This window comes from Oncorhynchus clarkii, chromosome 3 (assembly GCF_045791955.1).
Source record: "Oncorhynchus clarkii lewisi isolate Uvic-CL-2024 chromosome 3, UVic_Ocla_1.0, whole genome shotgun sequence".
Taxonomy (NCBI): domain Eukaryota; kingdom Metazoa; phylum Chordata; class Actinopteri; order Salmoniformes; family Salmonidae; genus Oncorhynchus; species Oncorhynchus clarkii.
In genome coordinates this window covers 31,089,754-31,105,831 of record NC_092149.1, presented here as the reverse complement: position 1 = coordinate 31,105,831, position 16,078 = coordinate 31,089,754, and the positions used below count along the sequence as shown (strand labels likewise).

The following is a 16,078-nucleotide window of genomic DNA, read 5'->3' as shown; positions in this document are numbered from 1 at the left end:
TGTGGTCGTATTCTTATCTTCTATTATTGTCGAGAAGGAACGTGCAAGTAAGACGAGGCATGGCTACGGAACCAGTAAGAGTTCAAACCAAAAGACGAGGTAAGCGTTCTCTATTTACCTTTTGTTTTGCTAGGTAAGCACATAGCTAGCAAGCAAGCGGTGGACGGAACGCTATAGGTGGGAGAGATGGGGGAGAGACTACTGGTGATGAAAATAAATCATTATTTATTGACTATAATTAATTTTAATGTCCGTTATTTGCAGTCAATTTCTTTTAAAATAATGTTTTGTTTTAATGCAATGTGCTAATGTTAGCTAGCTGTAGAGCTAGCGTTAGCTACTGTACTGGTAGTGTCGTCACGTTAGCCTCCTGTGGCTAAACTAGCGGGATTGAATGATACACTGAATCACCAGAGAGAGTCTGGCTTTGCTGTCTGTCAAAATAGTTTTTTCCCTATGGTCCTAATTAAATTCTCACACATACAAAACGCTGTTAGTAACTGGCTAGAACACAGCTAGTTGGCTAAAAAGAAAAGCAAAGCTACCGTTATTTGGTTAGCTAACGTTAGCTTGCTAACTGGGCCTGGAATGGAGCCAGGAGATTTGCGTGTGAGCCCAGCCGGCTCAGGAGACCCCGAAGTGGGCGAATGGAGGCAAGAGACCCCTGGTGGGGATGCTGAGGTGAAGGGTGGTGAACCAAATGACAAAGAAATTAATGGAGATAAAGCTGAATCGGTGTTCAAAGAGAAAGACACCTTCGAGGGAGAAGAGTGTAAAGAGAAGAACGAAGGTGAACTGCACAGCCCATATGAAGAGGAATTGGATCCCAGAATTCAGGTGGGAAAAAATTGACTGAACCCTTATAATATATTTTGATCTCAATGGGATTTCCTGGTCTATGCTACATAGCTAAAGCTTTACAAAATGAGTTGCATGCATGAGTAGATTCACTGCAGTCTGTGGTATTGAATGATCTATTAGCCTACTGATGATAATTCAACAGTGGAGTGATGTTTTGCTCAGTCCACGAGGGCTAATTCAGGAGGATGAAATCAATGTTTGTGCACATGCCACTCTTTCTGATATTATGATGTGATTAATCTATGTTAATCCAGGTTGAAATCAACAGGGTTTATCCACCAAATGTAACAGTGGTTCCAAGAGAGCTAATATTAACTGATTGTGTTGTTACAAACCAACAAATCAAAGTATTTGCTTCCTCCTGTGCTTCCCCATATATTTTCTGTTTCCAGGAGGAGTTGGAACACCTCAACGAGGCCAGTGTAGAGATCAACCAACTAGAACTGCACTTGGATGTAAGTGGATATCATCACCTCTCCCATGATAAATCTGGCCCCATACATCACCCCTTTCCGTACTGATCAGGTTTTTCCAAAGAATCAATCGTCAGTTCATTTTCAATTCCCATAACTTGCTGTAAACCCATTGTTAATCTGGAATGAGCAGAAATGCCCATTACAATGAAATCTGATAAGGAATTCCTTTTGTGTATGTGTAGGATGCCAGATCAGGTTACAGGAAGATCCTCACAGACTCAGCCAGAAAACTGAACGCCCACAGCTCCCAGCTTGGTACCTGCATCGAGAAGGCCAGGCCCTACTATGAGGCTCGTCGACTTGCCAAGGAGGTACTGTTGTACATGCACTGTGTGGGATTTTGTTGCATTTGCAACAACAAATTTCAAGAGTTCTTTATCACTGAATCAAAATATGGGTCACGATGCAGTATTTGCCATTTACCTGCTTGTCCCACTTCTCAAATCTCAACAACAGTTTAATCGTTTGTCCCACGTGATTGGTTGCTGTGCAACTGCATGCCCTGTTTTCTCAGTATCTGATTGGCTATCCCTCTCACAGGCTCAGCAGGAGACCCAGAAGGCAGCGCTGAGCTATGAACGGGCCGTCTCCATGCACACGGCTGCCAGGGAGATGGTGTACGTGGCAGAGCAGGGCCTCATGGCTGACGGCAGGAACACCCTGGACCCCACTTGGCAGGAGATGCTCAACCATGCTACCTCCAAGGTAACAAGGGAAACCCCAGCTACTGCTATAACTGCATCAATATAAAATTATAAATGTGTTCATCAGTATGTGAGCGAGCTCATTTGGTATTCATTTAATCAGTATTTCCCTTACAATTCCCACCCCACCGCCAAGTAGCTACAGTTGTAGTCGGAAGTTTACATACACTTAGGTTGGAGTCATTAAAACTCGTTTTTCAACCACTCCACAAATTTCTTGCTAACCAACTATAGTTTTGGCAAGTCGGTTAGGACATCTACTTTGTGCATGACACAAGTCATTTTTCCAACAATTGTTTACAGACAGATTATTTCACTTATAATTAACTATCACAATTCCAGTGGGTCAGATGTTTACATACACTAAGTTGACTTTCCTTTAAACAGCTTGGAAAATTCCAGAAAATGATGTAATTGCTTTAGACAGTTTTGATAGGCTAATTGACATAATTTGAGTCAATTGGAGGTGTACCTGTGGATGTATGTATTTCCAGGCCTACCTTCAAACTCAGTGCCTCTTTGCTTGACATCATGGGAAAATCAAAAGAAATCAGCCAAGAAATCAGAAAAAAATGGTAGACCTTCACAAGCCTGGTTCATCCTTGGGAGCAATTTCCAAATGCCTGAAGGTACCACGTTCATCTGTACAAACAATAGTCCGCAACTACAAACACCATGGGAGCACGCAGCCGTCATGGCGCTGAGGAAAGAGACGCGTTCTGTCTCCTAGAGATGAACGTACTTTGGTGCGAAAAGTGCAAATCAACCCAAAACATCAGCAAATGACCTTGTGAAGATGCTGGAGGAAACGGGTACAAAAGTATCAATATCGACAGTAAAACGAGTCCTATATCAACATAACCTGAAAGGCCGCTCAGCAAGGAAGAAGCCACTGCTCCAAAACCACCATAAAAAAAACGACTACAGTTTGAAACTGCACATGGGGACAAAGATTGTACTTTTTGGAGAAATGTCCTCTGGTCTGATGAAACAAAAATAGAACTGTTTGGCCATAATGACCATCGTTATGTTTGGAGGAAAAGGGGGAGGCTTGCAAGCCGAACAACACCATCCCAACCGTGAAACACAGGGGTGGCAGCATCATGTTGTGGGGGTGCTTCACAAAATAGATGGCTTCATGAGGAATAAAACTTTGTGGATATATTGAAGCAACATTTCAAGACATCAGTCAGGAAGCTTGGTCGCAAATGGGTCTTCCAAATGGACAATGACCCCAAGCATACTTCCAAAGTTGTGGCAAAATGGCTTAAGGACAACAAAGTCAAGGTATTGGAGTGACCATCACAAAGCCCTGAACCTCAATCCTACAGAACATTTGTGGGCAGAACTGAAAAAGCTTGTTCGAGCAAGGAGGCCTACAAACCTTACTCAGTTACACCAGCTCTGTCAGGAGGAATGGGCTTGAAATTCACCCAATTTATTGTGGGAAGCTTGTTGAAAGGCGACTCAAAACGTTTGACCCAAGTGAAACAATTTAAAGGCAATGCTACCAAATACTAATCGAGTGTATGTAAAGTTCTGACCCACTGGGAATGTGATGAAAGAATTAAAAGCTGAAATAAATAATTCTCTCTACTATTATTCTGACATTTCACATTCTTAAAATAAAGTGGTGATCCTAACTGACCTAAGACAGGGAATTTTTTACTTGGATTAAATGTCAGGAATTGTGAAACTGAGTTTAAATGTATTTGGCTAAGGTATATGTAAACTTCCGACTTCAACTGTATGTTCCCCCATGACTAAAACTGGTTTAAAATTAGTTTGGCAGGATATTGGTCAACTATGCTACTTCCAAGGCAACATGGGGAAACCCCAGCTACCAGTGTAAGCAGTATTCTAGTTTACAGTGGGGCAAAAAAGTATTTAGTCAGCCACCAATTGTGCAAGTTCTCCCACTTAAAAAGATGAGAGGCCTGTAATTTTCATCATAGGTACACTTCAACTATGACAGACAAAATGAGAAAGGGGTCATGTATCGTAAGATTTTGAGTGAAAACCTCCTTCCATCAGCAAGGGCATTGAAGATGAAACTTGCCTGGGTCTTTCAGCATGACAATGATCCCAAACACACCGCCTGGGCAACGAAGGAGTGGCTTTGTAAGAAGCATTTCAAGGTCCTGGAGTGGCCTAGCCAGTATCCAGATCTCAACCCCATAGAAAATCTTTGGAGGGAGTTGAAAGTCTGTGTTGCCCAGCAACAGCCCCAAAACATCACTGCTCTAGAGGAGATCTGCATGGAGGAATGCCCCCCCCCGGTAGCTGTTTTCTCCTATGCCTAAACGCTGTTTTTAATTGGATTAGTTTATATTAGTTAGGAAGTTTGTTTTGTTAGGTTGGTTGGGGGTTAGGATACTGATTGGGGTGTTTTCCCATCTTAACATTTTGTGTTGTTGTGTTCTCAAGGTGAACGAGGCAGAGGAGGAGCGCCTACGCAGCGAACGGGAGCACATGCGTGTCACCCACTCTTGTCAGACGGCAGAGGCTCGAGTCCAGACCCTGCAGAAATCTCTCAAGAGGGCCATCATTAAGTCCAAGCCTTACTTCGAGCTCAAGGCCCAGTTCAACTACATACTTGAGGTACATAGATATATAATTTACAGTGCATTCGGGAAAGTATTCAGACCCCTTGACTTTTCCCACATGTTGTTACAGCCTTATTATAACATTTATTAAATTCATTAATTATACACACAATATCCCATAATGACAACAGGTTTTTAGACAGTTTTGTACATTTCAAAAAACAAAGATAGGCACACACTTGTCTATATAAGGTCCAACAGTTGACAGTGCATGTCTGAGCAAAAACCAAGCCATGAGGTCAAAGGAATTGTCAGTAGAGCTCCGAGACAGAATTGTGTCGAGGTACAGATCTGGGGAAGAGTACCAAAAAAGGTCTGCAGCATTGAAGGTCCGCAGAACACAGTGGCCTCCATCAATCTTAAATGGAAGTAGTTTGGAACCACCAAGACTCTTCCTCGAACTGGCTGCCCGGCCAAATTGAGCAATCTAGGGAGAAGGGCCTTGGTCAGGGAAGATACCAAGAACATGATGGTCACTCTGACAGAGCTCCAGAGTACCTCTGTAGAGATGGGAGAAACATCCAGGACAACCATCTCTGCAGCACTCCACCAATTAGGCCTTTATGGTAGAGTGGCCAGACGGAAGCCACTCCTCAGTAAAAGGCACATGACAGCCCGCTTGGAGTTTGCCAAAAGCCACCTAAAGGACTCTAATTCCATGAGAAACAAGATTTTCTGGTCTGATGAAACCAAGATTGAACTCTTTGGCGTGAATGCCAAGTGTTACATCTGGAGGAAACCTGGCACCATCCCTACAGTGAAGCATGCTGCAGCAGCATGCTGTGGGGATGTTTTTCAGGTGCAGGGACTGGGAGACTAGTTAGGATCGAGAGAAAGATGTACGTAGCAAAGTACAGAGATCCTTGATGAAAACCTGCTCCAGAGTGCTCAGGACCTCAGACTGGGGTGAAGGTTCACCTTCCAACAGGACAATGACCTTAAGCGCAGGAGTGGCTTCGGTACAAGTCTCTGAATGTCCTTGAGTGGCCCAGCCAGAGCCCGGACTTGAACCCGATTGAGCATCTCTGTAGTGACCTGAAAATAGCTGTGCAGTGACGCTCCCCATCCAACCTGACAGAGCTTGAGAGGATCTGTAGAGAATAATGGGAGAAACTTCTCAAATACAGGTGTGCCAAGCTTGTAGCGTCATACCCAAAAAGACCCGAGGCTGTAAATGCTGCCAAAGGTGCTTCAACTTAGTACTGAGTAAAGGGTCTGAATACTTATGTAAATGTTATATTTACGTTTTTTTATTGGTAATACATTTGCAGAAATGTCTAAACCTGTTTTTGCTTTGTCATTATGGGGTATAGTGTGTTGATTGTTGAACTATTTTATCCGTTTTAGAATAAGGCTGTAATGATATAAAATGTGGAAAAAGTCAAGGGGTTCGAATACTTTCTGAATGCACTGTATTTGATATATAACAGTGGAGGCTGCTGAGGGGAGTACGGCTCATAATAATATCTGGAATGGGGGAAATGGAATGCCATCAAACACATGGAAACCATGTGTTTGGTGTATTTGATACCGTTCCACTTATTCCAATCCAGCCACTACCACGAGCCCATCCTCCCCAATCAAGGTGCCACCTGCTATTAATTGCAACATATATATATATATATATATATATATATATATATATATATGTGTGTAATTTCAAGCTGTTATTGTAAGAAAAGCATGGAAATGGTTGATACAGAGTTGTCATGTCCATCCATGATCGCTCCTGTTGGTTATTGTTCCCTTTTTGGCCTCAAACCAAGGAGGAATTAATGTTGTATGTTGCTCTGTCCTTTATCTCCATCATATTGGGTTTTCTGTGACTTCAGGAGCACAAAACCAAAGTGATGCAGCTGGAGGAGCATGTGACCAAAGTGAAAAACCGCTACTCTGTTGCCCTGCACAAACTGGAGCAAATCAGCGAGGCCATTCACGCTCAGAGGGGACGGGACCATATGGAAGATGGACAAACCATGGCCTGTGGTGGGCGGAGTCCCCCTATTGGGGCGGAGTCGGACAGTGTGGTGTGTGGTGCCGAGGGCGGGGCATGTGGAGGAGGGGCAATAGAGACTGACAGGGTGGACAGAAGCGGAGTGGTGGATAAGAAAATTGGGCTGGTGGAGAAATACAGGGAGAACGGGCGAGAGAGGCCCGAGACACATGGAGAGAGAGCAGGGTCAGATTCCCTCTCCGTCTTCAGTCTGCAGACCATCGCTTCCGACCTGGAGAAATGCGATTCCATTGAACACCTCGGGGAATTTAGCGATGTGGGCAGTCTGCCTGGGGAGGATGGAGAGATTGAGAGGGAGGAGAGCGGGGGAGGGAGGGAAAGAGAAAGAAGGGAAGGACAAATGCAGCGCCAACAGCAGTTCCTGAAGCAACATCACAGGAGCTTCAGCTTGTGAGACCTGTCCTTCTCGCTTATAGTTTATCAATTGAAAAGAAAATAAGTGTCCGGTCTAGCTAGCTCATTATCCTGGCAAAGAGGAAAATCAGATCTGCTCTATCTAAAGTAACACATTTAAACGGGTGTATGAAACTACGTAGTAATGAAGAACAGGTACGCTGACAAGTAAGACCTGACATTATAAGGAGCCTGACAGGTTTTGCATCGTATTACAACACTACTGAAACTCCTAAACCGTACATGCCTCTGAGATTAGCTGCTTTACTTCCCTTATTCTGGCAATAAGGAAACCTTAGACAGGTATGTCCTAGTGCATGAAGGAACAATCCAAGTAAGAGACTACAATAAACGTGACAAACGGGGTCCCTATTCAATCTAAATGACGTAACTGAATTTCTGGTGTAAGTTAAAAACAATGTTCTTGTGGAACAAAAAAGTATGTGTGAATTCATATGCACGTCGAATCTACATTTTTGTTTCACACTGTAAATATTGTTTATTTTAGTACATAAATTCAAACGTGTATTGCAAAAAGTGCTAGAAGAATTCTTTTTTTAATATATTATTATAATAATTTTTTAAAATGTTTTTTTTCATATTCTGGAAACCTGGTTTCAGGGTTCGAATCAAAAGGACCCCAAAACACACTAAAGAGGGTTACAAACTCCATTCTGACAACTTGTTTGATGACAGAAAGCACTCCAGACTATTTATTTGGACTTTTGTTATATGTATACTAGTATTCAGGGCTAACTAAAAAAATGGAGTAAATTGTTCATAAATGATCACACTGACATAAGATCCTATTGTTTAGTATTTTTTAAATAAAATAATTTCCCAATATATTTCCCAATATATTGTTTATTTAGAGCCACCTGGGTCGTAAACTGAAATGTGCCTTGCCTTTGACACAGTACGACGCAAACAAAGACAGCATAGCACTGGCTGCAACAGCATACTGTTCAAATTTGTGTATACAGTATTAAACTGTGGTCAACAGTTGAGAAATACTCCCATGAAGGACATGTTTTTGACAATATGATTAATTTGAATAATCTATGAGTCATCCTAACACTGTTTTGTCTAGACTTGTTCTATTTTTTATTTGATTAATTTGAATATGTTGTCTGTGTACTGCTTTGGCAAAGTGGAGGGTACAAGAAATGTATTCAATAGATTAAATGTAAGTTTGTGTATAATTACAACATTATAGAGAAACTAATGAAATGTACAAATGTATTTGAATGTCCTTGAATAGTTATTTTAAAGGGATCTTATTTTAAAGGGATCTTATTTAATGCTGGTTATCTGCTGTATTCCTGATTTGACCTCCGTCTGTCCTGCTCTTTACATACTTCCAATATATCCATCTCTTCCCCTATTTCTCTCAACCATAGAAATAGAATGACTAGTAATTGTATTTCTGTGCTTTCAACACTTCAATCATTGTCCATTTGTCTTCCTCTTTATTTATTCATAAAGTGGTGCAGTAGTGTCACCCAGCTATATAGTACAGTTCACTGTTGTTATTTACATGTATGCAATATCAAACAGTTAAACAATAAAATAAGAGGAATCTTGATTTATGTTGTTGCTATTTTTAGACCCAATATATTGTATTTTGCAATATGTCTTCTACTTCATACTGTACTTCAACACTATCTAGGGATGAGGTTGTGATACTAAATTTCAGATTTAGAAGAGGAGAAAAATGTGGGTTTTGCAGAAAAAGCGAGAGTTGGGAGGAGACAGGAAAAGAGATGAGTTATCTTTTATCCCCCTGCTTCAATTATTCATCAGGATATAAATATGAAGGAGTCGGGTGCTCTCAGAATAGATGTCAGGAGAGGAGGGTGAGGGAGATGGGTACCAAAGCTTGTGTTATAAGAACATCTCTGGTTTTACTAAAGCTGAAAATAGAGGTCAATGTTGTAAAAACGACTTATTCCTGCTTTATTGACATAGGATCTGAAGGCTTTATACAAAGGCTTAATACTGGCTCAAATTGCATATTTTGGGAATCTTCCATGTTGCTTATTGCCTATAAATACTTACCGATTAGGATAACTCCATAACGCTTATCATAAAATTAAAGCTCTTAGATTTGCCATGATCACGATTTTCTGGCGTGGGCCAATACCTCAACATGCATCTTGGATAAGTGTGCGTGAGAAATGTACTTTTACGCACGGTAGGCTTACCTACGTACGTCTCTCCATCATGACGTCGTGAATTCGCTGGAGATTGTATTGAGAGAGAAAAAAGGGAGGGAGTGTAAGGATTCGGTGTTTCGTCGTACATGGGGAAGCGATTGTATATAGTGCGTGTATTTATATGTACATTATTCGTTTCTGACTTTTCACCATACGAAATTGAAGTAGATGGCAATAGACTGATTAATACGGTTGCTTTTGACATTCAATGTATAGCCTATGCATGGGGACCGGATTGCACATTTGTAGCCATAAAAACATAGCCATACAATACGTTGCAAAGAAGCACATTTGACCAAATAATTCGACATTTGGGTGTTCCCAAACGAGTCGCAACCGACGGACATACGGTCATCTTGATTGAGCGCGTTGAAAGTATTTGTAAGTACACATGATTACATGCTATAATCTCTTACTCAGTATGCAACCTAAACAATCGTGCATAATTCTAAGGAATCAAGCTTGCATAGATTTGACTGTATTATATTTGTATTCAGATGACAGGTCTACTCTAGCCTATGTAAATTGTATTCTCGTAAATGACAGGTTTCGCCAAGCAGGAACGACTTTACATTTTTTTTATCGTAGCATAATATAACACACAGTCCTACCTATTAATGACGTGAGTTTATCTTTAGACATATTTTGCACATTTTCAGTGAATGTTTTTAGGCTATGGGAATGAATGGCATGCTAGAATTGACATGAAATCCGAACTTCTCAAATCTGAATTCTGCAAACGGATATAGGGCTGGCCTTCTTCGATAGGCCGTCAAGGATTCCCGGCCGTGTCAACACGGACCAGCAATTACCAGTAGCCTACTGTTGGTAGCACCCTAAGAGCGACCCTCATTAAAGCGTTTGTAGGCGATATCAGTCCAGTGAACGTGTCTCGATGTTTAAATCCACCTGCACACCATTGTAAACATATGGCTATTTTTCAATTGCTTTAGCATTTTTCTAATAGCATATCAGATGTGGCTTGCTTAATAAATAAACTACATCTCTTGGATGAAATGTTGTGTGTCGCCGTTTTGGTCTCTGGCTTAGATACGTATCTGTGATGCCGTGGTTGCTGTCCATGGTCCTGAAATATCTGTTTCTCTATGCTCGTCCCAGTTGGAATCTTTTGTTCAGATACATCCGCTGTCCATGGTGCTGCAATTAATTTTTCTGCACCTAAAGCTACAGCACAGCTTGTTGATTTAATATAGGCCACTGACATTACCATAATATTTATGAAGCTGGCTAGCTTGATATATTTTAAGCTGTCTGATCCATACCACGCTCACACAGTTTGCTTTTATGTATCTCAGTATGTGAGGAGTGTCTCCCACTGTGTTGTCCCTCTCTCGCTCGCTCTCTCTCTGTCTCTGTCTCACACATACTTTTCATTGCATTTCCCACCTTTTCTCTCTTTCTCTTTCTCTCCGTGTCTGTCTCCTCCTGCATGCTCTTGTTAGTGCTCTATAAATTCACCATAATGCTAATGAAGTATCCAACAGTGTCTGTCTGTCTTCCTCCACTACCCTTCCCTTCCTTCCCACCATCTGTCTCACTGTGGAGCTTTGTTCCTCTCTCTATCTCTCCCTCTTTCTCTCTCTCTCTCTCTCTCTGTGTGTGACAACATGATGAAGTTGCATTCATTATTCAGCACTTCAAACGAGTGGCTATATTTAGGTGTATTTATACTTTAGTATACACTCGTATGGCTGGTGTGTCGGCTGTGTTAGCACTGAAAGCACACTGTTGGAATGAGTGAGCGGTCTTGACCTACCCCACTCCATTATGTAAAGGGTTATGGCAGAGTGAGTTCTGCTCTCATACTGTCTCATTATAGCGTATGGAGTGAGTACATATTAGTAACAACTAACACAGTGGTCTTTAGTGGTAGGAGTACTACTCACTAAACTGCTGTAGGTGAGGTTTTTGTTACTAGATGAATAGTGTACATATGAAGGTTGGTGTATGTTTTTGTTTGGTCACTAGTTTAGATGATCATCTGGGTTGTCCTTGTCAATTGTTATGAATTACACTACCGGTCAAAAGTTTTAGAACACCTACTCATTCATTTAAAAAAAACTATTTTCTACATTGTAGAGTAATAGTGAAGACATCAAAACTATGAAAAAAACACATATTTAATCATGTAGTAACCAAAAAAGTGTTCAACAAATCAAAATATATTTTATATTTGAGATTCTTCAAAGTAGCCACCATTTTCCTTGATGACAGATTTGCACACTCTTGGCATTCTCTCAACCAGCTTCACGAGGGAGTCACCTGGAATGCGGGGGGGGGGGGGCAGGTATACAGAAGATAGCCCTATTTGATAAAAGACAAAGTCGATATTATGGCAAGAACAGCTCAAATAAGCAAAGAGAAACAACAGTCCATCATGACTGGACACATCTCAACATCAACTGTTCAGAGGAGACTGTGTGAATCAGGCCTTCATGGTTGAATTGCTGCAAAGAAACCACTACTTAAGGACACCAATAATAAGAAGAGACTTGCTTGGGCCAAGAAATACGAGCAATGGACATTAGACTGGTGGAAATTTGTCCTTTGGTCTGGAGTCCAAATTGTAGATTTTTGGTTCCAATCACCATGTCTTTGTGAGACACGGTGTGGGTGAACGGATGATCTCCGCATGTGTGGTTCCCACCGTGAAGCATGGAGGTGGTGGTGTAATGGTGTGGGGGTGCTTTGCTGATAACACTGTCTGTGATTGATTTAGAATTCAAGGCACACTTAACCAGCATAGCTACCACAGCATTCTGCAGCGATACGCCATCCCATCTGGTTTGGGTTTAGTGGGACTATCATTTGTTTTTCAACAGGACAATGACCCAACACACCTCAAGGCTGTGTAAGGCCTATTTTACAGAGAAGGAGAGTGATGGAGTGCTGCATCAGATGACCTGGCCACCACAATCCCCTGACATCAACCAAATTGAGATGGTTTGGGATGAGTCGGACAGCAGAATGAAGGAAAAGCAGCCAACAAGCATATGTGGGAACTCCTTCAAGACTGTTGGAAAAGCATTCCAGGTGAAGCTGGTTGAGAGTGTGCAAAGCTGTCGTCAATCAAATGTATTTATAAAGCCCTTTTTACATCAGCCGACGTGAAGGCAAAGGGTGGCTATTTGAAGAATCTCAAACATAAAATATATTTGGATTTGTTCAACACTTTTTGGGTTACTACATGATTCCTTCCATATGTGTTATTTCATAGTTGTGATGTCTTTCTACAATGCAGAAAATAGTACAAATAAAGAAAAACCCCTGAATGAGTAGGTGTTCTAAAATGTTTAACCTGTAGTGTGTGTGTTAAGACTGTCCCATTATGAATGTTGGTTCCTCCAATGAACTTGAGGTTTTTGTTACAATATAATGACTGTACTACTGTGTAAAGGCTGTTTAAAACTACCTTCCCTCTCTGTCGCTTAATTTCATTATCTTCTTACTTAATCCTTTAGTCTCTCTCTCTCTCTCTCTCTCTCTCTCTCTCTCTCTCTCCAGATTCAGAAATGGCACAGCTATTGTTTCTTATAATTCTGTATGCTCTGCCATCTCTTGTTGTGGCCATGCATAATTCAACAACTGGAGGTAATTTTTGTGTTTGTGTGTGTACATGTGCGTGCAACTTGTGTTTGTGTAAGTGTGTTAGCAGTTAGAAAAACCGTGGAGATTGCAAAATGACCTAAATGGAGCATCCTCACAATGTTGTTGAATGAATGGAGGAAGGCATTAGATGAAGTGATGATTATAATTGAAATGTAATATATCTCATGACTGTAATGTAGACTACTGTTACTGCTACTATTATTCTTCCACTCATCATGTCTTTCTCTTGTCTCCTGTTTAGGCTGTGCCATCATCCGTCCTCCCAGAGATGGAGGCATCCGCTACAGAGGCCTGACACAAGAACAGGTACAGTACTCTCAATACCATCACAGTACACTCTTAGAAAAAAAGGTGCTATCTAGAACCTACAAGGGTTCTTCGGCTGTCCCTATAGGAGAACCCTTTGAAGAACCCTTTTTGGTGCCAGGTAAAACTATTTCCACAGGGGTTTCGACAAGGAACCCAAAAGAGTTATACCTGGAACCAAAAAGGGCTCTTCTGTGGGGACAACCGAGGAACCTGTTTGGAACCCTTTTTTCTAAGAGTGTACTACCACTTTTATCACAGTACTATCACTACCATCACAGTGCTATCACTCCTACCACAGTACTATCACTATTATCACAGTACTATCAGTTCTACCTTAATCATATCCAACCCTAGATAAAGTAGAAATAGCTCATATATTTTCTTGTCAATTCTGACATAATCGCCCCTTTGGTTCTCTCTAGCATGGCCATATTTAGTGTCTACTGTTGTTGTTGTCCTAATCATAGCAACGCATTGAAGCCTGTAGGAAAAATTACTCATTAGTCAGGTGATGTACATATTTAAAGACATAGCTAAACATCAATCTATGTCATCTATTTATGTGTGTAGATTCGCAATGTGCAGATCCTACCAGTGGACTATGAGATAGAGTACATCTGCAGGGGGAACAGGGTCATAGTGGGCCCTAAGGTCAGGAAGTGCCTTCCCAACGGCACATGGACCGACATCACACTGCACAGCAGATGTTGTAAGTACTCTCTACTTTATTTACAGCCTACCCGCTTGACTTCAGTGTCAGTCTAAGGGTAAATCTAAGGGTAAATTCCCTCTTCAATGCCTGTCAGAGGGAATCCCTGGATTGACTGGACTATATGACTGCTACCACTTAAGGATATCTTTGATGTATCATTGATTATTGTGCGCCACTCTGCTCTGTAACTTAGTGCTCATTTCATCAACAATAACTATGACAAAATATTTGTCAACAACCTATTTTAACCTGATGAAAACGAATGACGATAACGAGAAGACATAAAAAAAAAAAACTGAAAATGGTAACAAATTAGTTTTCATTTCAGTTGATGAAAATGTAACGATATGAGAATTCCACATGAGACAAATGGACATTCAAATTGACATGAAGCTCCTGTTCATCTGTTTTTTCCAATCATAAATATGCATGCCTTTGCAGAATATGTAATGCAATCCTCTCTATGGCAGAATTAACGTCTTTCAGTTGCATGGTCTGATTGAGCTGATCTGCCCAGCTCTCCCACACATGTCACTTCAGTCACCCATCATTTTTTTTAAAACTGATGCATAGCCAGCAGGCCAGGACACTTCAATTGTAACTAACCTTTACTAGAAACAATCATGTTTAATCTCTCTTATTTCAATGTAGACTATTTTTTGCTTTGATCACATCAGATTGGGAGCTCTATTTTCCCATGTCGCCTTCTTCATCTGTGTTGATCCTCTCATTGTCAGCAAATGTGAGCGCAGTGTGTTTCAGATTGGAAATATTAATGCTATTTGCTGAGTATTAGGAGTATTAGCCGACCGCCTGGCTTTCTTTCTGTCGAACCATCTGGTTTCCGAACGCCTCAGAACGGGACTTGACAGGAAGCCTATGGCAGGAGCGGACGAAACAACCACTGGTTTTAATTGGCTGATCTCTCAGCCCATCACCATCTAGCGCAACCCTTAGAACCTCCCTCTAAGTGTGCTGCATCCGGGGGCAACAAAGATAACTCGATTAGCTCATGCAATATGGATATTCCAGAGTCTGCTATATCTGAAGTGTATAAACAGCATTCAGTGACATCGTGTTACAGGACAGCTAGCAGAGTTACGTTGGCTAGCTATTGGCATGAACGGCAATATGTGATGCACCATAACAAAACTTTTCTGCCTCGATTTGGAGCCACTCCTCATAGTCGTGTGATTTGCTCAGAATTTGAATTGATTATCATGTCACTCAGCAAATCCCAAACGGTCCCCACTGTTACCAGGCTCTATGCGTCAGCAATTGGAGCCTGGAGACAAGGTTAGGAGTACAGTAATAATTCTGGCATTGTTGGAAAGCTCAGATTCTCCCCCTTTTAAAGGAATCACTGTTATTTACCCCATCCAATGGTTATGATTGGGAGAAAAGAGCTGTATAGCTAAATTGTTTAACCTCTAGCCAAGGCTTCGTAGCTTACAGTGGGGCAAAAAAGTATTTAGTCAGCCACCAATTGTGCAAGTTCTCCCACTTAAAAAGATGAGAGAGGCCTATAATTTTAATCATAGGTACACTTCAACTATGACAGACAAAATGAGAAGAAAAAAATCCAGAAAATCATATTGTAGGATTTTTAATTAATTTATTTGCAAATTATGGTGGAAAATAAGTATTTGGTCACCTACAAACAAGCAAGATTTCTGGCTCTCACAGACCTGTAACTTCTTCTTTAAGAGGCTCCTCTGTCCTCTACTCGTTACCTGTATTAATGGCACCTGTTTGAAATTGTTATCAGTATAAAAGACACCTGTCCACAACCTCAAACAGTCACACTCCAAACTCCACTATGGCCAAGACCAAAGAGCTGTCAAAGGACACCAGAAACAAAATTGTAGACCTGCACCAGGCTGGGAAGACTGAATCTGCAATAGGTAAGCAGCTTGGTTTGAAGAAATCAACTGTGGGAGCAATTATTAGGAAATGGAAGACATACAAGACCACTGATAATCTCCCTCGATCTGGGGCACCACGCAAGACCTCACCCCGTGGGGTCAAAATGATCACAAGAACGGTGAGCAAAAATCCCAGAACCACACAGGTGGACCTAGTGAATGACCTGCAGAGAGCTGGGACCAAAGTAACAAAGCCTACCATCAGGAACACACTACGCCGCCAGGGACTCAA

General features: G+C 41.4%; 2 protein-coding genes across 2 annotated transcripts in view; both read left to right on the top strand.

Moving 5' to 3' along the window:
* Window positions 1-116: 116 nt before the first annotated feature.
* On the top strand, window positions 117-8,639 carry LOC139405905 (SH3 domain-binding protein 5-like). Its single transcript, XM_071148350.1, has 6 exons — window positions 117-837; window positions 1,254-1,316; window positions 1,520-1,648; window positions 1,878-2,042; window positions 4,469-4,642; window positions 6,480-8,639. Exons 1-6 carry the CDS (start codon window positions 589-591, stop codon window positions 7,053-7,055), a joined length of 1,356 nt encoding a protein of 451 aa, XP_071004451.1. The 5' UTR covers window positions 117-588; the 3' UTR covers window positions 7,056-8,639.
* A 675-nt stretch (window positions 8,640-9,314) lies between these two features.
* The window catches only part of LOC139393062 (gamma-aminobutyric acid type B receptor subunit 1-like), a 47,958-nt gene continuing 41,194 nt past the window's right edge, over window positions 9,315-16,078 (top strand). The window contains exons 1-4 of the mRNA XM_071141404.1: window positions 9,315-9,651; window positions 12,796-12,882; window positions 13,142-13,206; window positions 13,780-13,918. Of these exons, the coding sequence (XP_070997505.1) occupies window positions 12,804-12,882; window positions 13,142-13,206; window positions 13,780-13,918 (283 nt within the window). The 5' untranslated portion in view covers window positions 9,315-9,651; window positions 12,796-12,803. The remainder of the gene's footprint in view (window positions 9,652-12,795; window positions 12,883-13,141; window positions 13,207-13,779; window positions 13,919-16,078) is intronic.

Excerpts from the sequence above, each read along its gene's own strand:
- LOC139405905 (XM_071148350.1), top strand. The coding sequence starts at position 589 with ATGGAGCCAGGAGATTTGCGTGTGAGCCCAGCCGGCTCAGGAGACCCC. Across the intron at positions 838-1,253 it reads AATTGGATCCCAGAATTCAG|GAGGAGTTGGAACACCTCAA; the intron begins GTGGGAAAAAAT and ends TTCTGTTTCCAG. Across the intron at positions 2,043-4,468 it reads TCAACCATGCTACCTCCAAG|GTGAACGAGGCAGAGGAGGA; the intron begins GTAACAAGGGAA and ends TGTGTTCTCAAG.